Source organism: Nesoenas mayeri (genome assembly GCF_963082525.1).
Source record: "Nesoenas mayeri genome assembly, chromosome: 4".
NCBI lineage: Eukaryota > Metazoa > Chordata > Aves > Columbiformes > Columbidae > Nesoenas > Nesoenas mayeri.
In genome coordinates, this window is record NC_137540.1 from 32,772,334 (window position 1) to 32,798,680 (window position 26,347).

The 26,347-nt window shown below is 39.8% G+C and overlaps 1 protein-coding gene across 1 annotated transcript; it reads right to left on the reverse strand.

The window, feature by feature from the left end:
* Positions 1-505: 505 nt before the first annotated feature.
* Positions 506-21,700, reverse strand: MAP9 (microtubule associated protein 9; the record flags this gene model as incomplete). Its single annotated transcript, XM_080343843.1, has 13 exons — positions 506-625; positions 5,533-5,665; positions 6,397-6,542; positions 6,988-7,149; positions 7,842-7,931; positions 9,023-9,188; positions 9,731-9,789; positions 10,652-10,905; positions 14,221-14,332; positions 14,679-14,908; positions 18,897-19,205; positions 20,625-20,697; positions 21,557-21,700. 13 exons carry the CDS (start codon positions 21,698-21,700, stop codon positions 506-508), a joined length of 1,998 nt encoding a protein of 665 aa, XP_080199969.1.
* Positions 21,701-26,347: the final 4,647 nt, after the last annotated feature.

Consider the following 26,347-nt stretch of genomic DNA (forward strand, 5'->3'; position numbering starts at 1 on the left):
CTTACAAACCTTCCTCTATACTTTTTATAGACAGAAATTAGATTAATGATAGTAACTAGGCCAGTACCTACTGCTCTAGCAAATACATCTTATCTCCTGCTTACCCACTGTCCCCCCTTCACAAAGCATTTCCTCCAGACTTAACTCCTCAGGAGTGTGGCCTAGCAACTCCAAAATAACCATTCTGCTACTTACTGGGTGAAAAAAAACAATGCCAGAATCCAGCATTCTGTATCTTGAATATACACTTTCACTAAAAAGGGACAAAGTAACAGAGGATTTAGCAAAACCAAGTTAAATGTGGAATTATAAAACTTAGTCAATTTTCTAAAGCAATGGAAAGGGACAACTGGTCTATTTAAACTCCAGAGAGAAAATAAAACAACAAGAAAGGATGCAATAACTATTACGGATTCAGTGAAAAACAGGTGTTATTGAAATAGAGGTTAGTCATCATCAGAACTTTGTAGATCTTTTTTTCTCACTGAAGGCAACAGGCTGCTCATTAAGTCCTTGAATACGTGACTTTGCCAGGTGGACTCCAGGGAGAAGGCGCTTCATCCCCATGGATAGCATGCATCTTCTTTTGCTTCTTGTCAAGCTGCTCTTTCCTCTCTTTCTTCTCCTGAGGATAAAAAGATGTGTCAAACAAACACCAAAAAGCAAATAAACAAAAACCCCAAAAAAACAAATCCACCAGCCAGAATTTTGAAGCACCAAAAATTTACATATTTTCACATGTATAGACTGCACTGCAGTGGAAGCACTGCTCCTTGAAGACGGCTGTCAGGCAGCTGGTGCTCTCAGCCAACCCATGATTCAATCCCTCGGAGGGACACTCTATATCCTGCAAGTTCCCAATATCCTAGCAGTGCTTGCCTGTTATTTCTGGGTGACAAGAGAAATATTGAGGTAACAGCGGCTAAGGGAGTAGGCTGGTAAATGGGGGTAGAAGTGTTATTGTAAAAAAGAGAGCTCGAGTGGAAGTTTTGTTTTACATGTAGGCAGTAGCCAAACTGTACACATGCTAGCTATGCGTGTGCTATGTACAAAAACTCAAACAAGCATAACATGCACTGAAATATCAACCCTTTCAGTGTGATTTTAATCTGTGCCCTTTAGGTCTTTAACATAAATCCGAAGATCCAATTCAGTTCAGAATGTCTGGTGTTGCTAAATAAACACACAATTATTTCATGTTGTTACTAGCAAGGCTGATTAAAAGCAAGACAAGGTTTGTATGGAGAAATAACGTCCTTTATAAAAAGCAATGCAAAAGTTCATCACAGTTAGGATAATAAAAAAATATTCTCTCTCTGTACAAACTGTATCTTTCTGGGTTATACGGAGTAACTGAGACAAAGTGGGCTTCTAGAACTGGAAGATTCTGACTCTTCACTGTCATCCTATACTTCCGCTTTCTTTCTCCCTCCACGGAGATCTTCCTCGGACGAACACAGCTAGGGGCTTTGGGTCTTTAGAACAACTTCAAGGTGTTTTTTCAGGAATTTTTAAAAGGAACTGGTAAGTACCCTGAGGGGAAAGGAGTCCGCATTATCAGTGGTATTATTCAAAAAAAGACAACAAGATATGTGCAAGCAGTGCAGGTAAGCTAGGGAAGAATGTGCTCTATAATGGAACACATAGATAACTCATGTTGCTGTTAGGAAGTATTTGCACATACCCAGCCAACTTATTTTTACAAAAATGTAATCATATTCTACAAATCTTAGAATCTGTATTTGACATGCAAAGACACATCAGGACAGGTAGTTGAAAACTCGTTAAAAATAGGACTTATTGGACAATTACTTTGCAGTATTGGCAATTACTGGAGAAATCATGTTACAAAGAAATGTGCATATTTTATATTTATAAAGCGCTCTCAATACATGTTGCACAACAGACTCATTTATGAAAAACCCAAACCAAAGATAAAGCATACACCCACCGAGGAAGGAAATAAAAGTTGCTTTGGATTTTTTAATCACGTCTCAGTTTTTAATCTTTGGGTTTGAAGATCCAATTTTCATGAATGAATCCCAGTGCCAAGAGAAGAAGCTTGAGTTAATTTAACTGGTTTTTAAAAGATTAAATTTGACATGAAGACTTACTGACTTCTTCCCTGCCCTTATGTTCTACTCCTAACTACAGTTCACATTCTCGCAAGTCACAAGTGATATAAATCTTCCCTAAAATAACAGACAAGATGTTATTTGCACTAACAGAAGAGTGACAGAAATAGTGAAAGATGAAAACAGTAACTGTAGCTTGTCATACACTAGATCAACTCGACTGAACAGCTTGATTTCTCTGTGCAAGTTTCCTACTCAATAGCCTACTAAGATGAATACATTTTTCACTTACAAAATTTTAGGAAGATCACATTTTTTAGCAGTATGACTGCCACATAATAATCTAGTTTTAGATAGCACAGAAGCCTTACAATGTTTAACAGGAATAACAATAACAGCCCTATTTCTAACATATTACAGTGCCAGAAGATTAAAATTCCAATATAGAAAGTATTCTCAGATAGATCTTACTAAACCACATGAAATGAATAACTCATGTCAGCTATTTCTAACTCAGAAACCAACAAATCCATGAGACTCATCTAGTACATAATTTTCTCATGCTTTTAAACAGCTTTAGAATGCCAAAAATAGCTGTTGAATATGCTCAACCTCAAGGTAAAATTTCAAACTTCTACGGTATTTAATCATACTATGTTGATCTTCAAGAATTATTTGAGAAACGCCTTACTTCTCATCAACTCGTACTAGTTTAATGCTTACCACATAAAATGAAGAACATAACACATCTAGGATATTTGCTTTTCTCTACAGAAAACAGATATCAAGGTCACGATCTCAAAAATAACACAAACTAAACTGGTTTGTTGTTATAAACTTTCTAGGTGATTCTTTTCCACATTCTACTCCTCAGAGTAGGTTCGTGTCAATGATGAGTGTCAAACACTAGCAGTATGTATTAATGTGACCATTTATCAAGCATAACATCTAGATTGGCTTGAAGAGTACTTGGTAAGTAGCAAGAGGCAAATACTATGAAAGAATCAAAAAAATCAGAAGCTTAAACTTCCTCAGCAATACTAAAGTATCTCAGCTCAAGATTATCCTTTTTATGTTAGTATTTTACAAGAGTTAATAGCCTTTTTCAAGGCATTTATTTTCATGATTAAAAAGTAATCTTCTCTATGCACTTATGTTATCAAACATTCACACAATAACCTCTAAAAGCACAAGTAACAGAATTTTTATTAACATAAAACCAGAATGTTTCTTATATTTTAGAAGAACTACAAGGAGATTTTTATGTCTGTTTCACTATGGTCAACACCTGTTTCAGGAAAGCTGAGGATGAATTTATACATTTATTTATGGTGAATGTTAACGAAATCATATTAAAATGCTACGCACTATATGACTCATGTTGTATTGCCCTTCTAACAAAAATACTCTTAGTTGATATAACACACCTAAAAGACTTCCACAATTCTGCCCTCTCAGATTTGATGCCTGTTTATCTACCTGTAGGCAGATATCATCTCAGTTCCCGTGATAATAGATTGACAACTTTCCAGGTGTTTCTGTCCTGCAGTTCACTGAAGGTATTTTCTCTTTTACTACACAAAGTGAAATAATACGCTGGCCAAACATGACGACAGAGCCACTGCCTGATACGCTTTCTCAAACAAAGGTGTGTTAGCTACAAAAACCAACACAATTTCAGAAAGTAAAAATGTGAAGACTGGGCATGAGACACATCGGTCAACACTTGCACATAGACACGGAAAATGTGGTAATGTTAGAGGTAACTCTGCCAACCAACTCAGTATCTATCACATCCTCCAACACCTGCTTGTTTTTCAAAGTGCTCCTCTCATGGAGGCACATGCACGTCCATTTAGATCTAGTCATTCACCCAACTACTACAACTTACTTAATAATCCTTAACTTACTTAATAATCCCACTGAAGTGATGACCTTGGGAATTTTTACACAATTTGAACAGGGGAGCCTGTGCTAGGCAGCAGATTTCATTCCCCTCTGTACAGAGTCCAAGACAGCAAGGAAGTCAAAGGTACAATGAGAGGTAACATAAATGCTTTGGTAAACCATGCTAATTGACAATAGTTTCAGTAAGTGGAGCTTATTGGGGCAGAGCATTAGCTGCTACTCCAAGTATAGTACTTCTTTCCTTTGGAACTAGGAACACTGATTGTGCAAGAAATAATCTAAGATCAGACATTAATAATTTCACACAACTGAGCTGGATATCACTGGACAAAGGGGATCAGAGAAGATGCTTCCTACCAATGACTACAGAAATCAGAGGTATTCCAACAGTGGACCAGACCAAATAAGAACTTAAAAGACTTAAACCTAAGACTAAAAAGGCTTGAAAAGAAAGTGAAGAGAAAATATGCAGGTTCTTGCTGTTTTATATAGCTGCATATTTCTAAGATAGCCAAGTAAAGTATGATTGTTCTCTTAAAATCTGTCCCACACCCATACATCTGCCTTCCTCAGTTCTCATCCACTCTCCTGCATGTCCCCTCGCCAAAAAAAAAAAAAAGAAAAAAAAAAAAAGAGCCCACTTCAGACTCTGGAAACAATTATTTTTAAGCTACTGACAGTACAAATGAATCCCTGTAAGGACCTTAACCCAGCTGAGTTGCAAGATCCTATTCTTATAAATGGCAACAGAGACCACATGTTCAGGATACATGCCAGAAAGGAAGACAGACAACACAAGATACAGTCTCAAACTAAGAAAACCTTGGAAGTCAGTCTGATGAATGAATGTATCATAGGGTAAGGATGAAGAGCACAGTATTTTCTTAAATTAGTAAGTCACACATCCTTAAGAAAATCACATATGCTAATAATATTACTGATCTCTCTTCTCTTTACATAGCAAGGCAGAAATAAAAACTGCCTTAGCGTTGGAACTACAGTACTATATTAATTTAATGCTTAATAACTGTAACTGAAGTACACTGTTGTACAAAGAAATATAATTGTGAGCAGAGTTCCACTCCTCCTAGTAAATTGAAATAATCTCAAACTCCACTACAAGTGCTTTCATCAATTTAAGGTATACAAGTCTCCACTTTAAATGCTTCCTTGAATGTATATGCACTCACAGTTGCAGCTGGAGATGCTCCTCGGCTTTGTACGTTTTGTGCTATGGTGAGCTGGCCCTTCAGAGATGGTTGCTCCTGACATGGAATGTCAAATAACGAATACTAACTATGAAATTCAAAACTCTACAACATGCAGGTAAGGAGAATATATTTTCCATGTATGCTAAATAGTAAGTCCACCATATTTTATCATCATTTTGCTCAAGAATTTTTGGGGAGCAGCAAGGTAATGCTGCCATCATCTGGCCTCTCATAACAGCATGAAAAAACGTGAGTATTACAATACACACAATGAGTGTTCACACTCATTACTACATTAATCTTTTTGGTTTTGACAAAGTGTAAAAAAAATAAAATACCAGCCATCTGTCATATTCTTCCACTGCCTTTTTATCTTTTTCTTCCTTCTCTGCCTGTTGTATTTCTTGCTTTCTTTTCTCTAGGATTTTTTCCACTTTCTTCTTTTTCATATATTCTTCCTTTTTTTCATTCCTGTATAGTGAGAGGGAAGAATGGGAAATCATCATGTAAGATGCTGCACCTGTGACTGATGAAGTAAATTCAATCGAGATATTTTACGCATTTTATAATATACCTAGAATATATATTCAAGATCTTCAAAGTCCATCTTCATGTATTATATCACCAGGGTATAAATGAACCTACTATTCTATCTATTATGGCTTCAGCTTTTCTGTACTTCTTTTGTTCTTATTTGGTATCATTTAAAAAGTCAGATTCAAACCTTCTGTGGGTAGTAAGTTGGACATAGTCTGTGAAAATTCTCAGCTTGTAAACCTAACAAATAATTTATCCAGCAGACACATCTCATTTGCTTCTGAATACATCTACTTTCATACATTGTATTCCACACAACTTTAAGATAAAGATTTACCTTCCTTCCTATGGTTTAATAGTGAAACATGAGACTAATCACAGAAGACATTACAATACTCAATAAATTTTACTCCTTAGTTGCAGTATCTCTGCCCGGGCTTAGTCAGTAGCCTTTTGGGGAGGAAACACTGAAGTTACTAAGGGGAAAGAAGCTGTACAGCTTGTTCTCATTGTCATATCTGTTCTCCTTTAGGACTGAAGAGCCTGATCGTTAGCATGCCATTATGTCTCAATTAGAAGCACATCAAGCACTCACAAACCACCTATTTCATTTATAAACAAAGATTTGGAAAACTATGACATTCCAAAGCCCAGTGGAGTAGCACCATTTTTCAACTGCTGACATGCTGTCTCTCTTCTTCTCTGCAAGCAGTTCCTCTTCTGTCTTCTTCCTGATTCTTTCAGACTGTTTTTCCTTTCTGCTTTGCTCTCTTAAATATTCTGCTTTTCTTTCTTTCCATTTTTCAAATGCCTAAAGAAAAGCACAGATTCTTTAGAAATCTTAAGCCTCAGATTTTTGTCAATACGCCACTTGCTTATTCTGTATCATTATTTTTGTGATTTCTTTACATTGTCATTTTGGAATATCTGTTTGTAGCATTGCTCAGAAGTGGGTATCACTATACCTAAAAAGAATAAATTATTTTTGCCAATAAGTAATAGCTCATTGCTAATGTATTTATATGGAGTTTATTTTACGTTCAGTTGAGAGAATTCAAAGACAGAAAAATGCCTGTTTGTGTACAAATGTAAACATTACATACTTCAACAGAACAGAATCTAAGATGAACTTCCTTCAAAAATTAACCATGTTTAGAATCTAGTTTGTTTCCACCTCTTGCTGGATTATTCAAAATTATTCTCAATAATATCCTGAACCATATCCAATACACATTTATATACATATTTCACATCACCTTCTGTGCTGCTTCTGCTTTCTCCTTGTTCTGTTCTGTTGCTTTTTTTTCCTTAAGTTCCTCAAGCTTCTTTTTTTCACTTAACTTCTTTGCTTCTATTGCTTTCTTTTTTTTCCAGGCTTCAAAAGCTGCATTTGCTTCCTCTCTTTTAACAGCTTCTTTCTAGATTGAAAGTAAGAGTGTACATTTCAATACAATTAAATATAAAACTATAATTGAAATAGTATGCTTTAAACTCATTGTCAAATGCAGGATTAGATGGAGCAATAAAGAAATGGAAATTTATTTGCAGACAACATACCAAGTAATATCCAAAATTAAGTTTCAACTATAAAGTGTTTTTTCTATGCTCATTTTTAATTTAACTTAATCAAATGAGACAAACCACTCCTGCAAAACGTGTAGATAAATATGAAATACATGTTGAATGCTTAGAAGCAAAATGTATTAAATACTTAAAAGCCAAATTTAAGAATGGTGTATGGTACTATTTAACATACAGTCCTCTGAGGACAGGCATCTCTCAACATCTTCTGACAGATGACAAATCAATACTTAACACCTCAAGGGCTGAGCATCCCAGGGTCCTTGTAAAAAAACCTGAACACTAATCTAAGAAGCACACTTTTGACATACTTTACATAAATGTGTAGGGAAGCATCAGCCACAAACCCTTTACAGAAACCATAACAAGTGGGACAAGCCTTTTATTGTTTCAAATCATCTTGTGCTACTTAGAGAAAACCAGATGCCTTTGAACAGCAGAGTGATGTATTTAGGTAGAAAGCACAGGTAAGCAAACTTCAGAGAATTATAGTTTGTCAACTTCTTTTTAAACAAGAATGTAAACAAACCTTTTCAATATTGTTCTTTAGATTTTCAGCTTTCTCCTTTTCAATTCTCTTTGATTGCAGTAAAGCAGCCCTTTTCTTTTCCAACCAATTCTGTAAGAACCATTAGAAGACATTTACACTTTTGAAGTCTTTTTAAGGTATAACAAAAAATTTTCTATTAAAACAACTAAATATTACCAGACCAGCACCAATATAACGAACATCAACATTAATCTCAATTTTTCCATGTGCTACTTAAATAACCACCCCATTTAGAAAACTAAGATTCTAAAATCACAGCTACAAAATATGAAAAATCACAATGATCTTTAAAAAAAAACACCCAAAAATGTAAGCATTAAGAAAACGAAAAAGAAGAATGGAATAAAGATTCTTATTACTTGCTATATAGCAACATTATTTACTTTTCTTGTCTCTCTCGCAAATACCCAGAATTAAACAGAATAAAATCCAACTGGGAAGAGCGAGACTTCAGGCATCCATAAAGTTTTATGAGCTATTTGCAGAATCAGGCTTAAATTTTCAGGGTTTAATTATATATTTGGTATGCTGCCTAAAGATACAAGTATCATAAATGAAACCTATTTTAACTTAAAAACTATGGAGACAATAGAAATATGAACTTGAGGTTCTAAATTTTGTTCTAGAACCATAACAAGTATTAAAAACATATACCAATATGAACAGCATCTGTTAATGAAAGTTGTTCTCACAGAGATTAGTAGCAAAAATCTGTTGGGAGCCCACAAACTAATCGTTACGAAATTCTACACAGAATCCAGAGATGATGCTTCTGGAGAAAATACTGGACTTGTTTTCACTTAATGCCCACTGAATAAAACATACCAGGAAAAGAAACTTGAAACGACACCCTTACTTATGTTAATGAAGAACTAGAAATAAAGGAAAATATTGTATGTGTCTGAAAAGAGTCTGACACAATAAATTATGAACCATGCTGTGTGTCCCTCATCTAGCTTTTTAGTTCATAATTTGATGAAAAGCCATAGCCAACAGAATAAAAGGATTACTACACCTGTAAGCACATGCAAAGAATATACTCAGAAATACTGACTTCAAGAAAACAAGAGGTGTTGACTCCTACAACAGGACTTTTATATGCATAGTTTTGTTTGTTGGTTATTTTGTTCATTTTTTATTTGTTTGTTTTTAAGATCTACCTGGAAAATGGCTGCTCGTAGACTATCTGCTTTGTCAAATTCTGTACTGTTCTTCTGCACGCGTTTATTTTCCAGCACCTTTAATGTTCCTAGATATTGAGATGAAACAGTTGTAGCTGAAGCAACAGCTTTCACCTTTTTCTTTAAGTGTGCAGAAGACAAACACCTATAAAAACACCAAGACACAAACATAGTCATAACCTTTCCATTTATTGTAGCTGGTACCAAGCAGCGTTCCTTCTACTCCAGTGTATACCAAAATTACTGTGATTCTGTTTTTACATGAACTTGGCTGGGGACAGGGGAAAAGGAAAGGCTGAAGAAGCCTGTTTTCTTCTGAGGGCTTTACTATTGCTAGACAAGCCACCATTCAACATATTCAGAGCAAGAGAGTTTATAAATTCCTTATACTTTCATCTACAAAACAGCTTAAAACCTGTAAAGACATCACAGACTGCCTTCATTGGTGGCTCCAGCAGCACACACTCATCATACACACAGACAAAAGACTTGGAATCTGGTCTGAATCTAACCCAGAGCAAGGGTTCTGAGAACAGGCCACATCTACTAAACTGCTTTCCACAGATGGGCAAAGGTTGTCAGCAGCGAAGACAATGCTGACAGAAAATGAGAGTGAAGCAGCATTGTCAGGGCATTTACACACATCTTACGCTCTGCAGGCTGTTACACATGGCATCTTTCTCTTACCTCTCAGATACAGAAACTTTCGCATTTTGTAGAGCTCTCTCCTTTGTTTCACTTGTTTTCTAGGAAACACAGAGGAAAAGTGAAATTATAGTGTCTCTGAAGCAACAGAACTACATCAGGATGAAACAGATTTTTGTAAGCTAACAAGGATGTTGGGAGTTGGACTCATTCTAGGTCTCTTCCAACGTGAGATATTCTATGATTCTATGATGTCAGAAAAAAATGCAAGAAAGACACTCTACTATAGAAAGAATAGAGTACAGAGTAAGAAAGCAAGAAAAACCCCAAACAAACAAAAAACCACCAAACCAACCAACCAAGGTTTCAAAATGCTTCTATCTTTTTGGAATGGCACCTAGAAATGCTTCTTTATATTATACAAATTATAGTCTATAATTCAGAAATACAAAGGAATAAAAATAACTCAGCTGGGCAGTTGGCTTCCCTGTTATTATATCAACACTTTTTAAACTGGTTTTGATATTAAGCTTCAACAGTTATGTATATCTACATATTTTCTTTCTTAGGATAAAGCATAAAGTGCTTTGTATCTTACCCATTAAGCAGGTCACATCATGGATTGCATCCTCTGCCAACATACACTGCTCACTGCAGTTCAGCTAACCTCACAATAGAGATCTGACATTTTCCCTTGGATAAGGGTAATTCACTAAGATTGGAAAATGCACATTTCAATACCTCTATCTGCTTTAAATTATTTGTGTAAAAGGGATTCCCCACATCTTCCATAAAACTATGCCAAATTGGTAAGAGCCTCACCTCTAGAAGCCAGAGATAAATTGTCAGCTTTACAAACAAGAGTTCTACACATTTAAGTTATCAACAGTAACTTTACCAAACTTTTCACCATGTTTCTAGGACATTATTCTAAACAATGGCACAAGTGCATAAAAATAATACCTTGACAGAGTCCTTTGAAGTGCTCTTTGCCTCCCCATGCTCAGACTGATCATTCACTGATGCCTTCTGTGTTGTATCAGTTACTATTTGCCCTTCCGCTATTTTCACCATTTCATCTGAACTGTCATCTGTTGACTTCTCTGATTCCTTCGTTTTCTCATATCCTGTGGTCTTCTTTACTTCTGTCACAGAATGGGATTTTCCACTATTGTCCTCTACTTCCAAGTCACTGCTGCTGGTCTTCTGATCGTGATCTAAGGGGAGAAAAAGGATTGGGAGGACACATGAACAAAATTTCATAATTTCTCAGTATTGTTATTTCTAAAAACATCTGTTTCTGAAACATATTATTAAACCTGATACGTTTGTACCGTATTTACACATAAGACTGGAGTACCAACTGGAGTTTTAACAAATGTTACAGCATGTGTGAGCGCGGCAAAGAGAAAGCTTCCCATCTGCCTCAGCACCCAAACATGGTCCTAGTGCAGAAACCAAAAGCAAGAGCCATTGCAATCACAGCAAGAACCTTCTCTTCTGGTATCTAGCAAACTACCAATGAAGTCTGTACAACAATTTGGGCAACAAAAACTACTTTAATTGTACGGTGTCTTTCAGAGATTCAGGACACACAAGGAAATAATGGAAAGATTTAAAGAAAGCATCACTTCCATTTAAATGCATGCCTAGGTGGTGAAATTGTCATTTATGAAACACTTTATTAGCAATACTTAAAAACATTTTATCAGATCTGAACTGCCATTAATGCAGAGTCCTACATTTGCAAAACAATTCAGATACAAATCAAAAGAGGCCACGGTAAATTCCAAATTACGGTCTTCCACAATCTTCTGATACTTAAAAGAAGTATAAATTGTGCATGGCAGATTAACTCCAAGTTACTTGAAGAAAGGAATATCAATGGTGACCACCTATGAAACTTAACCTAGATTGACAGTGATGAAGGTAAGTTTGAGGTCACAAGGAGAATTCTGAATATATATGAACCATTTTCTGTCCTCTGTTGATATGTAAACTTTCATATTTTACTTTATGCTTACGAGATAGTACAACTGTACGTAACTGTAGGCATCAGGTACTGTACAACTACAGCACTTAGTGCACAGGACACTGGAGCAGCAGATTAACTGCTGAGGATGAGCACTTGATAGTATGAACTTCCCAGAACTTCATTTGCAAACCAGAATAGCTCTGTTTGCAAGATGGATACAAAATACTAACCTTCCCATGATGCGCTGAAAAATGCCACATAAAGCCTGTAAGTATTATTATTGTGGTTCCTGTCTTGACAGCTCAAGCTATATAAGTTTGATCAATCTGCTTGAAATTCTTAGCCCTGCACACTTCAGTATCATTTTTAAACACTATTTTCCAGTCTCTTTTCCTCCACTTTTGTTGCAGACTCCGTACCTTTGTTGTTTCTACATCCTCCTTTGTCCCGACAACATCACCTTGATCATTCTCTTCATCTTATGCTGTCCCTGCACTTGGAGAATCTAACCATTCCAGGGGACTAATGCTCGTATCCTTTTCCCCATACAAACTCTCCTTAGACATTGTTTCACTAACGATGCCTAAACCCATCATGCTATACCAAACAAATTTGCTGATCCAAGGTATCAACAAACTATAGGAACTTAAATTAAACACAGATCTAAGCATATTTGTGCCAGGGTGAAGAATCATGGACTCCACACAATCCAATATGAATTTAAGCAAAGCTGTTTATTACTTGTTATAACTCTCCCTAAATATCTTTTTGACCTGTCCATGCGCTGTCCATGCATCAGAAGGCTGCTTGTAATTGGTCAATAGCTGCTGTTCACATGCCGCAAACTAATAGGTGACTGGATTATACAATTTTTACATAAGCTCTAATATTAAACAAAATGTATCTATATTATAGCTGACTTGCTGACTCTTTTCTTCACTAGACAGTCTTTCTTTTGTTTTACCCAAGGTTGTATAAAGTCACGTAAGACACGTAGGCTGCTCGACTCTTGCTCTCTTGCTCTCTTGCTGAATACATAGGCCTCAGAGGCCCGTTCAGTTCAATTCCATGCAACGTCCATTAACTTCAAGAAAATCACTCAAATCTCCCACAATTCCCCCTTTTTGTTTTTGAGCCAACCACAGACCTTTCATGGATTTTTCTACTGTACGTTGTACACACTGTAAGATACAAAGGATAAGCATTAACATTACTAAAACAACTATCAATATGATTAGACCGTTTTTCAATAGATCCTGAATCCATCCTGTAATACCCCAGCCATTCAACCACTTGTCTAAACCCCAATCCTCACAGGTTAACTTCTTAGTCATGTCATCTAACCTTCTAATTGCTTTGTGAATTGATTCAGAATGATCAGACAAATTCATGCAACACATCCCATCAAAGTCTTCACAACCATGTCCTTGCGCTAACAACAAAAAATCTATGGCAGCACGATTTTGAAGCGTAGCATGCCTAATTGAATCTGTGTCTGCTAAAAGTCCAGATAATGCTAAAGAAGTAGCATTAGTCTGTTTTGCTAACCAGCATCCTAATTTGTTAAGTGTAGTCAAAGCCTGTGCTGCTGCAACTCCAGGTGCAAAAATAGAAGATGCTATAGTTTCACCTTTTCCCCAAAATTGTATATTATCTTTACAATCTTTATTATAGGCATGAATGCTTCTTTTTCCTCTCTTATGCATTAAAATATTTGGTGTATTTGGAGTCAATAGAGTCAATCTCCCTAAAGAACATGGTCCTCCTTTTATGTAGGAAGGAATTCCTTGCCAAGCTCTATCTCCACAAATTAGACTCTTTTCTTCACTAGGCAGTCTTTCTTTTGTTTTACCCAAGGTTGTATAAAGTCACGTAAGACACGTAGGCTGCTTGACTCTTGCTCTCTTGCAGTCCTGCACACAGCAAATCACCCACCAGCATGATTCTCTTGAATTTTTTGTAACCAGTCTTAGAAAGGGGACTCAGAAAATAAAGTTCAATGGATACTGCTGAGAAGCCCATAGATTTGATATTTCATAACGGGTCTGCACATTCCCTTAGAACAGTTAAGGATTAACAAATACAAAAAAAATTATACAGAGAAGTGCTACCTAGTTTATATTAAACATTGTGGAAAAGGTACAGGAAGAAGTGAAATTTACCCTAGTCACGCTGACTGTGTAAGGGGAAATGAAATTAAAATTACTTGTTTTAAGTCTCAAAGATGCTTAGATGATGCATTCACTTGACGTAAGTTAAAGTACAAAAACCAAATTATCACATTTTTATCTCTTCCTCTCCATTCCTAGGATGCCTCCAGGGCCAAATTTCTGAATACCTGGGATGATACTGCATTTGGACATAACTGCAAGAACGAGGCTGGGCCACTCTCAAAAACAGAACAGGAAGAAATACAAGGGCATGAGAAAGATACTAAAAGAGAGCAGAAAGCAAATTAAGGATGCCACTGATTTTTAAGAAGACTTGTACCTGACCATTAGATACTACTAAAGTATAAATGTTAACATTTATCCAGTTGTAGGTATCTAAGTTCTACCTTTTGCAGGTGGTGCTTCTCCACATATCATTGAACTGGAGTCTCCAGATCTTTCATTGTGGGAAGTAAAATTAGTGGAAAACAGTGGTGAAGTACTTTCTAGCCATGGACCCTTAGATCAGAAAGTGACAAATAAACAAGTGAGCGATTAAGAACGAATGAGAAGAATTTGACTTTACAATACTTCCATGGAATACTTGTTCGAAACTCTCTAGGAGAAATATAATTCTTGTTTCACATTTGGAGAAATAAAATCAATCAGCACATAAAGCTGCAAAACATCACAAAATCCCGTTTCTACTTATGTTCTCTTATCTGCCTTTCATAATAAGAATGCTACTGGCAAAGACATTTTTTCACACTTTTTCTTACAGAAAATTTTGTCAGCTAAATAGAAGTTAGTTTCAAAAATGTCTACTGCAGATGGGGGGGATGGAAGAAAATGAACACTCTCTTACTTCAGGACCAGGGCTTTCAACAATCAATTTTTTCGCGGGCACAGCTTGTGTATTCAGAGTAGTTAGAGATGATGGTGCTGAAAATGAAGACAATCCTTTTCTAGACCTTGTCTTTCCTTCTGACCTTTTAAGCTCATTGTCTTCCACAGGACCACTTTTTCTCAAAATACTTCTTGGTTGAGGTAATGGTTTAGAACATCTATCTAACAAAAGAATTTGAATATTCTCAAATGAAAATAAATATTATCGTTTCAGTTATGCCTAGTTAAAGACATTCTAGTCTGGAATACTATTTTGCCAAGTTGGAGTCAATTAACTAACATTTCAGTTAAATGAGCTATTTAAATAATAGTACAGCTTTCTTCAATACAGAGAGTTATATAAAGAGTTACGGCCACTTTTTCAGGAAGTTCAATGAAAGTTTTAAAGCTTCTAATTTAATCTCTAAATAGACAATTTATTATCTCTGTGTATATATTGCAACTGCACTCGAGAGCTTATCTACAATTAGAGTTTTCATAAATATCACAGTATCACAGTATGTTTGGGATTGGAAGGGACCTCAAAAGATCATCTAGTCCAATCCACCTGATGGAGCAGGAACACCTAGATGAGGTCGCACAGGAACATGTCCAGGCGGGTTTTGAATGTCTCCAGAGAAGGAGACTCCACAACTTCCCTGGGCAGCCTGTTCCAGTGCTCTGTCACCCTCACTGAGAAGAAGTTTTTTCTCAAATTTAAGTGGAACCTCTTGTGTTCCAGCTTGATCCCATTACCCCTTGTCCTATCATTGTTTGCCACCGAGAAGAGCCTGGCTCCATCCTCATGGCACTAACCCTTTATATATTTATAAACATTAATAAGGTCACCTCTCAGTCTCCTCTTCTCCAAACTAAAGAGACCCAGCTCCCTCAGCCTTTCCTCATAAGGGAGGTGCTCCACTCCCTTAATCATCTTTGTTGCCCTACGCTGGACCCTCTCCAGCAGTTCCCTGTCCTTCATAAACTGAGGGGCCCAGAACTGGACACAATATTCCAGGTGTGGTCTCACCAGGGCGGAGTAGAGGAGAAGGAGAACCTCTCTCGATCTACTAACTACCCCCTTGTAATACACCCCAGGATGCCATTGGCCTTCCTGGCCACAAGGGCACAGTGCTGGCTCATGGTCATCCTGTTGTCCACCAGGACCCCCAGGTCCCTTTCCCCTACACTGCTCTCTAATATGTAATTTCCCAACCTATACTGGAACCTGGGGTTGTTCCTGCCCAGATGCAGGACTCTACACTTTCCTTTGTTAAATTTCATTAGGATATTTCCCGCCGAACTCTTCAGCCTGCCCAGGTCCCGTTGGATGGCAGCACAGCCTTCTGGCGTGTCAGCCACTTCTCCCAGCTTAGTGTCCTCAGCAAACTTGCTGATAGTGCACTCTATTCCCTCGTCCAAATCGTTAATGAATATGTTGAATAATACTGGCTCAAGTACTGACCCCTGAGGCACTCCACTAGATACTGGCCTCCTACTAGACTCTGCACCATTGACTACCACTCTCTGGCTTCATCAGTGGGCCTACATTGCCTCTGGTATTAGTTTTATCTGCTATGTATTTGAAAAAGTTCTTTTTGCTGTCCTTGACCCCTCTCGCCAGCTGTAATTCTAAGGAGGCCTTGGCTATCCTAGCTGCCTTCCTACATCCTCTAACAGCAGCCTTATATTCTTCCCAAGTGGCCAGCCCCTGCTTTCATGACCTGTAAACTCTCCTCTTCTGCTTGAGCATACCCAACAGATCCCTATTCAACCACGCAGGCCTCCTGGCTCCCTTCCTTGACTTCATACGTGTGGGGATGCTCTGATCCTGAGCGTGGAAGAAGCAATCTCTGAATGCAGTCCAGCTCTCTTGGGCCCCTTTACCTTCAAGCAGTCTTGACCATGGGATTTCCCCCAGCAATTGCTTGAAAAGGCCAAAGTTAGCCCTGCTAAAGTCCAGGGTTGCAATTCTACTTGCTGTTCTGTTCCTGCCACACAAGATGCTGAACTTCACCATCTCGTGGTCACTGTAACCCAGGCAGCCCTCTACCTTTACTGCTTCGACCAGACCCTCCTTGTTAGTGAGGATGAGATCCAGCAGTGCACCTCTCCTGGTCGGCTCCTCCACCATCTGCATGAGGAAGTTCTCATCAGTGCAGTGGAGGAACCTCCTGGGCTGTGGCTGGCTGGCTGAATGGTCCTTCCAGCAAACATCAGGGAAGTTAAAATCACCCACAACAACCAGGGCCTGTGACTGTGAGGCCACTCCCAGCTGCCCATAGAAGGCCTCATCAACTTCCTCAGCCTGATCTGGTGGCCTGTAACAGACACCCACAACAGTGTCACCCCTGCCAGCCTGCCCCTTGATCCTGACCCATACACTCTCAACTCGACATAATATAGAAGAGATCTCATACAGCATTGTTGTAAGAAAAATTTTTTGCTAATCTGCTTGTGCCTTAGTCTACTAGGGAAGACACAGAGCGAAAATTGCTTCTCCCCACACACTGCAGAACACAACAGCCTTGGGTGGGAGGAGACGCCGTAAGAAACGCGGTCAAAGAGGAGGGCTTTCAGTATATTTCTAGCTTTTTCAGTGATGTCTCTGTTCCCTCCCCAGGGCCATCACTGGGCAGCAGAACCACCATGCAACAGTTTCTTACAGATTCCTACCCTCTGGCTCCTCACCCTCCTCCTATTTGGTAATCCCGTCTTCATGTTTTCACCCCCCTGCCCTGCCACCAACAAGATCAAGCCACACAACAGCTTTCTACCTGCCTTCTTCTTTATGAATGCCAGTCCACAAAGAAATGTGTATCTAATTCTGCACGTTGCCAATGGAAGCATTTCTTATCAGGTCCTAGTTCATACAAATCTGTCGCAGGAAATGTGAGAATGCCCAGGCCCATCCGCACACTCAGCTGCATAAAGTCTAATTATATCATTACTGTGAAGTTTAGAGAGCTACGAGGTCTCAACAGTATTCCTACAAGTGCACTGACAGTTTTTCCATGCAGTAAATCACAAGAAAAAATCAATGGAGCAGAAAAAGCTGATGAATCTCTGCACAGCCACCTCCTCTGTTGGACAGAGATCAGTTTATCTAAGAAAAGAAAGTTTACAATGGCTGACTACTGAAGGCAATATGTCAGTATCACTGTACTACTTAAGAGTCACACAAAGAAAAGGAGTACTTCAACTTTTTTCTGCCAGTTTAAAACTACATAGGCATGCTGGCCATGAAAGGGAGGCATCTGCAATGCCCAGCTGCACAGTCACGTATCTAGTACTGTGGTGCCACCATGTGGGAAGAAAAAAGGAGCCAATATCACTAACCACGCTCCAGCAATTTCAAAGCTGTAATCTTCCATCACAGGTAATGACCGGTCATTAATTTATCTCAACATGAAACAGGACAAATCATGGTCATATTAGGAAGCAGATAAAACATATGAAGTCTTTTGATATTGTAAATTTGCAAAAGCAAAGTCAATTAGCAGAATTCCAAGTTCTGCTTTGCACATGAAAACTGAGCTAGCTATTATTACAATGAAACGTTAAAATTATTTTTTTACATGCTTTGACTATACATGCAAAACGACTCCGAATCTTCAAAGCCAAAGATAATTTTAAGTTTTAACTTTGTGATGATAAGAGTTCTACTGTTCATAAATGTTTTGGTTACAGCTCATTTTTTGACATTCTATTACACTACAGCATCACGACTTGACCATGATATTCGCAAACACTATGGTCCAACTTCAGTGGTCATAGAGAAGGGGTGCCTGTTGAAGGACCTTTCCATTAAAAGGTACACAGATGCTGTGGACACTCTGTGCATATGGCTTTCTGTGCTATACATCTACAGAGGAGGCAACTCTGTAGCCGTCCCACACCTTCCATGGATATGCACTGACGGACAACTGGACTTTTAGTACTCAAACAACTGGTTTTCATCTCCTGAAAGGAAAAGGCAAATAGGAGCCTCCGGCTACTTGGCCCACACTGGTTCAGTTCACCCCCTGGCAGCCGAAGGTTATCAAAACATGTCTTTTTAGAAGGATATTGAATAAATTCCCTGCAAGAAAAAGCATCCAATACTTAACACAGAAAATAACCCAAATTACAACACTTCAAAATATTGTAATATGGCAAAGCAAGTAGGAGCAACAACATTCAAATGCTTTATTTTCACCTGATGCTGAAGCATTTCTTGTTTTGCGCTCCCGTGGCTTTGGTATTGGTTTGTTTCTCTCTTCATTTCTTTTTTTCTGTAGTTCACGAATAGGCAAGTCATTACAGTGCTCACTTTCACGATTACCACATGGTGCTTCTTCAGGAGCTGAACACTCTTGGTTATTTTTCCTGTTATCATCCTCATTTTGACTTTCCACACACTCTTCTTCACCATCTTTTCTGTCATCCTGTATGTTTTCACTTTCTAAAAGCATTGTTTGTGGAAGCTTCTCTTCATGGAAGGATAAAGTCGAGTCATCAGCAGCTTCTTTTTCCAAATCTGCCGCTTTTTGCGAAGCATACTCATCTGAGAGAGGACTGTCAACAGCAATCAATTTCTTAGTGCTTTCAGCACCTGAATTCCTTCCGGTAAATTCTTTTCCAATACCTGAAAACAGCACATTATCAACTTCCATTTGAGAGAAGTGGAAAAAAGGGGACATAGAAACTACATCTTCTATTATTTAAAAGAATTTTTTGTATAACACTCTTGTGACTTCAAGTTTCTGAGCACTTCTCTTTCTACACCTCTGATCTATGCAAAGCCACCAAACTAGATCTTTATTCTACTTCCTTTCCTGTCATCTGTTTCCGTGGACCAAATCCAAAGAAAATACTTGAAATACTCATAGTTAATTCTTATCTGTCAGGCAATTTAAAACCCTTTTAAACACCTATGTCTCCAAGGCCATGAGAAGTGGAAGCAAGTCAACAAGAACAAAGCTAGGCACCTTTCGTTACCAGAATCCATCCTCCCCTTCTATTCTGTTCATTTCTGTCCCATTTGAAATCTACTAGAAGATACTCAAAGAAGATACCTGCTCCAATGCTAAGATTCACATGTTTAACAATAATAGTTTTATCTTCCTGTAGCCTGTTACTTGTACTTGATTTTATTTCAGAGTTCAAATGCTTCAGGAAGATGACAAAAGAATGCCATGACAATTGAGTAACATATTTAATGCAGGAGGAGCTTTTTTAAAAATCTTTTCAGCAAAGGGAAATTAAAGCATCCCACAAACTTTCCAAAGAGGTTTGGGATTTGAATGAAAAACAGGACACAGAAGAAGTCCTTTTAAAAATACAGTATGAGATTTAAGATTCCTATTTCCCTTAACATGCAGCACCATATAAGCAGGAAGAAGAGCCATTCGGCCAATCTCATTAAACTTAACATTAGCAAATATCAAATGCATCCTGGCCCAAAAAAACCCAGCCAGCTCGAGCTTGCTCCTGGTTTGTGTGCACTGCCAGGCAAGAACGCTCTGCAGCGTGTCCCGCAGCCCTTACTCGCTGATTATCCAGATTGGGAAAACAGTAAGATGACAACAGCGCTTCCTTTCTGCCCATGTCCACTTTCACTCACAGTACTGAGCGCTACTGTCTCAGCCAGGTGTAGAGAAGCAATATGGCCAAGGAGTAAAACTGGGCATCACAACTGTAGGAAACAGCACTGACTGTGTCCGGCCTAGCAGGTTTCACCACCACTGATTCCACTGGGATTCCCCTCCTAACTTGGAAGAGGAGGACCAAATGATTTAGAAGCTGTTAAAATATGAAATCTTGCAACACTAAATCATATTGACTCACTAAGATTCTCCGTGATCTAGTAATGACTTAAAAAAGGGAAGAACCTTAAGAAAAATACTTAATTCTCTCTTACCGTTTAATGTGCCATCTTTGCCACTCTCAAAGTCATCTGAGTATTCGGCTGCTTGCTCTCCTGCTGCATGAGCAGAGAGTGCTTTTTGTCGCTCACCCTGAAATGGTTTCACAAATAACTTTTACACAGAAGATTCACTTCTTCAAGTTCAGCACTAATTCCTCCTTCCCACACATACATAAGTAAAACCGAGCAAGAGATTAACCCGTTTAACTGAAAATTATTGTGAAGGATAAGTAAAATGGAGCGTTTTCACTCTATCATCATTTCCCCAATTTTTCTGTGTTAAAAAATCCCTCCAAGTATTAATTTCTATTTCTTCTCCATAAGAAACATACCTTACAGATCCCCTTCAATTTTTTGCAATAACGACGTTGTATCATCATGTGACACATCGTGTGACACTTTTTCACCCCCCTGTTATATGTTCTGATGGGCAAGAGCACAACAGAAGGGTCTGCACAGTCCCGGTGTCAGAGCGGGTGAGCAGGGGCTGCCGCTTCACCCACTGCTGTGGGACAAGAACTTGCAGCAGGTGGCAGGTCCAAAACAATGGAAGAACTTCACAGAAGCCACCACTGGTATTCTGGATGCTCTGCTGCACAGCATCACGGACGCGCAGCGGTTACACGGCTTCTGAAAACAACGGGCCTTACTTACATATTAAAAATACATTATGAAATGCAGCAGCGTCTCCAGACCCGGAGCCACAGACCCCTGCGGGCTTGAGAGCAGGCTTTTCGACTTGAACACGGGTTTTGTGCTCTGCCCGAGGCACCTGCCGGTGCTTGGCCAGAGCCCCGTTTGCGGGGCTGTCAGGACGGGGAGCTCCGGCCGTTCCCGTCTTAGGGCGTCGTTACGCACAGGGAGCAGCTTCCCGTGTCCACACAACAGCAAACCTCATTTGGAGCGCAAATCGCCTTTGTTTTCCGTTGTTGTCTTTGACAGCACGGTACTCGCAGTCGCTGAAACCTGTTCGCACACAAACGCCACCGCCCCCCGAGCCCAGGGACAGCGCCCCCCGCCCGGGCGCTGCCGCCGCTCACCTGCAACACGCCGCGCCGCCTCCCCGCCCGGCGGCCGCTGCCCTCCCTCGGCATGGCGGCGGCCTCTGGATCCCACCTGGCAGCGCCTGAGCCCACCGGCCGGACCCGAGAGAGCTCCAAACACCGCCCCGCCCGCCGCGGCTCTGCCCGTCGCCTGGCAACGCCCCCGGATAAAGGGCGGGCGGTGACGGCGACGGCCTGGCCTGCTGGCCGAGCGGCTTCACGGTCGGGCGGTCGGGAGCGGGCGGTCATGGCGCCCTGCTCTTTAGCTGGCTCCAGTGAGCTCCCGCCTCTCACCCCAAAGCCTGAGCCCCTCTGTTTTCCGCAGGCACACGCACAGCTGTTAGGGTACAGCAGCGGGCAGGCAGATCTATGCGTCAAAACTGGGGCCTTCTCCCAGGCCTGAGCAACTTTCTTACCGGGCCAAAGTGAGGCTTCACCCGTGCCCTCCAGGAGCCGACTGAAGGTGACAAGATTTATTGTTCACACCCTTATCCTACATATAAACCACATCGCTGTTACCACAAGACAGATACGTGGACATGTATACCAGTCAGGACACACCATGGCAATAGGAGACAGGAGTGACAACAGGTTAATCAATCCCACTCTTATGGTCAGTTAATTGTGCTGACGTGGACAACGCATTCCATAAGGAACAACCTCACTTCAAGTGCTCTCTAGGGGAAAAAAGAAGAAAAAAAAAGTCTCATAGCACCTGTGCATTAATCTGCATGAAATTTCAGAGATGAAGGAATGACAGTGGTGTCCCAGTAAATCACCTGGTGCTTCCATGTCCTCACACTCCTTGTTTCCCCCAGAGGTGTCTGTGCAGTTTTGGTTTCAACTATTACGTTATCTACGTGAGTCAGATGATCAGACCTAATATCACCTGTATTATTAAATATTCAATGGACTCGGTTGGTAGAATGTGGGAAAAAAAAATAATAATACTGTTAGCACTGAAGAACTCAAAATGTGTGAAGATTTTTTTGTCAAAGCACATGAACATCAGGTTTGCATCTTCTAGTCTTACCTCAGGCAAAATTCCCATCGAGACCCACTGATGTGAATGGGATTTATGCCTAAATATGAATGCAGGGCTCTGAATATAAATACGAAGGCTTTTAAAAGTCTTGCTTAAAAAAATAAATATGAAGGCTTTATTGATAATAAAAAGCAGAAGATTTCATGGCATGAATATGAACGTTAAAAGCCTAATGGAGAGAGAAAGGTGCTGCGGGGGGGTAGGAGTGGCGTGACATGAGGGAAAAGGGGCAGGCAGGAGCACGGCTGGCAGCATGGTGGTGGCAGGGCACCCAGCAGCCTGAACTGCAAAAGCAGGAGGCCAAAAGGTTCTACTTCCTCTGGACCTTAAACTCTATAGAAAATGTGAAAATTTAATGTTTTTGCTAAAGCTTTTGCTCATGATACGTATGCAGCTCCGGAAGCAGGTTGGGTGCCAGGCATGGGAGGCACCCTGACATCCACACCACAACAAGTGTGGTGGGATCATGCCTGTCGGTATCGTGTACCACCATCTTTAAACGCTGTATGTTCTTCTGTGTTTAGATGAAGGGAAAACTCAGCCTGTGACTCTTGGTCTGTAGCTGGTTGCCTGCCTGTTTCCCGAAGCCACTTTAACACATATATTACTCAAATTATTGGACAGTTCAACAGTCTCCCTGATTCTGTTCAGGTGCTTCCTATTCCTCAACTTTCCTCTCAAGTCTCAGTATGTCTCTCTCTCAACAGCCCATTGGAAGGAGCAGCTTCAGGTTTTCTCTACTTGCCTTGTGTAAGATTTGGCTCCAGCACTTGCGCTCCATGGAAATTCACATGAAGTGATTTTGTGAACCACTGTAGAGCATGAAAGACACTGTTAGTGTCACCCTGGCTTGCCTGATGAATCTGCAGCACACCAGGTACTAATGTCCAAGTACTGAATTTTCTCCTGGAGATGGGCCACAATGGCTACTGACAATGCTTCCAGGATTCGGGGCTTAGAGGATCTTTCAGGTCATGCTGGGGTGGTTGCTGACCTGTGTTCAATGCTCTATGTAGCTCCTCAAAACCTCACAACATAAATATCTGAAATAAAAGTTTGCATTCTCCTCAAGAACCAAGGACTATGTGTGATGGGCAGGGGGAACGACACGGTAAATTAGTCTGGCAGAACCTGAAGCCTTTACAATTATCTTTGCACAATTAAAAGTTCGTAAGAAAACCAGCAACATCTGCAGGAGAAAATGCGGGTCTGGAAATTAAGAAGTTGTGTTATCTGACCTCTGATTTGGTTGTGACTTCAGGCTGAATAACATGGGGGATGACAACTCTAACCCATGGGACATTGGGAGGATCTCTACAGTAATTACAGTAATTGTGGCCATAACAATAATCTTTGCTTTTCCCTGTAAGTATTCTTAAGAGCATTCAAGGGCAATCTAGACCTCACACAAGAGAAACGAAGATGTGTATGCTAATTCTGGGCCGCATGTTCTGCTGAGGATGAGTAAGACTTATCAAGTGTTTTACTGTGGCAACAGATTAGCCATTTTTTAAGGAATAAATGTTTAAATTGATGAAAACAGAGTCTTGCCAGCCATGATTACAATACGTGCTGCCCATACTAAATCCTGTTCTGGCATGTGTGGGCAGAAGCTTGTTTAGAGGCATTTTCCCAAACTCTGTCACATTGGAAAAGAGACATGAGGCCTGTAAGGAAGAAAGAAACCTTTTACAAAAACCTACTGGCTAATCTTGTCTTTGCTGTGTTTTACCCCATCAGTGGAAAGACAGTGTTCGAGCTCAGTATGTCACCACAGCTCCGTGGCGTGACCCCTTGGAACACCTTTGGACAAACCCAATGGTAAAGGTAAGCAGAAAATGGTAGCTGGAAACTGAGTCCGGTGGCATCAGTGCAGAGGCTCTGAGCCTGAGCTGCAGGCTGGCAGCCTTCATTTCCCTCCCTCCTGGCAGTAACTTCAAGTACTACAGTCTTGCCAGTTAATTTTTTTTTTAGCAACTTACATTTTGCATCCATGCTCATTTTATAATTTTACTTCTACATGTAGCTCGTAGACCGACAGCAAGGACTGCATATACAGGTACAATTCTCCCTGCTCGCTCTCTTTAGACTGCGTTAACCACTGCACAGGATTATTTAAAACAAATATCTGCATGAGAAAAGGTGAAAGTGAATCACAGAGAGAATAGTGTAAAGGATATTTGACTTGCAAATCAGTAGACAGGCTTTGTGAAACAATGTGCACTTGCTTTGAGCTATTAAACCTGTTGTTTCCACCTATCAATGCCCTGGTATTATTTGCTTATAACCTCTTTCTAGTGATACTTGGTGAGCCAGCATAGTTTGCCCTTCAAAATCTGGGGTCATTATGATGAGACCTTACTTTGGATACGTTACAAATGCATAGCCATTTGCAAAGAGTACTTCTTTAATGCAGTGTTCCTATGTTTTATTGATTCACACAAGGAACAGAAACTTCAGGCAGAATGTCAGTTTTGCTGCAGTGAAATTTAACAGCTTGATGCACCGCCATCTGTTTAAGGGAAAATAAGTATCGAGCTGATGTTAGGGTTTAATGCTGTAACAATACTTTAAATTGTACAGCAATACTGACAGCAGATTCATTCTTTGAATAGACTGATCTCTTTGGATGTGCTGAACGACAGGAAGAATGGACAGAATTATTTGGTATCTTAAGCAGGAAGGACAGGAAATTTGGTACATTAGAAAAAGGGAATCCAGAGGATGCTTGACAACATAATCAGCGGAAAAGTCAAGTTAAAAATGAGCACATTGGCTTTGTCTGCTGAAGACAAGATAGCAGGCAAGGACAGCAACTGGTGGACCATGAAATCAAATTGCAAGGAGCTGTTGATACAACAGTACCTCAGCTTCAGTTCTGAAACTGCTGCTGCCTTCCCAAGGCCATCCTCATTCTCCTTACGCTTTTGACTAAATCTTGCTTATGTGTTTTCTGGGATGGGGAGCCTTCCATGCCAAGCTCTCATTCCGTTTTGCTTGTGCAGTATCCAGCACCATATTCATAACCACTAATGTTTCTGCAAATGACAGTACTGATTGCTTCTATTTTCTCACTGGTATCCTCTCTTTGAACATGATAGCCAAAAAAATGTTTAAATATAAGTCTGAATGTTTTCAATATGCTCCCTGAACTTTTGCAATATAAACCTTTCCTGCTCCCATTTCAATCACGGACAACGTTCTCCTTCAATGGTAGAAGACCTAAACAATAAAAATCATATCAACAAGGGTGTACTTGGACAAAAGGTGTATCTGCGAAGTTCAGAAAGTTATCTGCAGTGGGCAGTTATTGGCAGAGTTAACTGCTGCTCATATTTCGCCTACAGTAGTCAGTGAAGAGATATTTGTGTTATGGAGAGAGAAGAGTGGATACCATCCCAGCTGTGTCAGGGAGCAGAACCTGCAGTCCCCAGGTCTCCCAGAAGCCCTCAGGATGGGAGCAGTTGTCCTGCCCACCTCCAAGGTTTCATGACCAGCCTGTTAGACCAGGTGCTAAATCATCTCTGCACATCCTCAGTACACTCCAATATTAGAAGTGCCAAGAAGTGTATAGGAATTCAGAGCAGCTATGAAAGATTTTTTCCCTGAATGTCATTTATGCTGGATGATTCTGCAGATACTTCAAGAAAGTG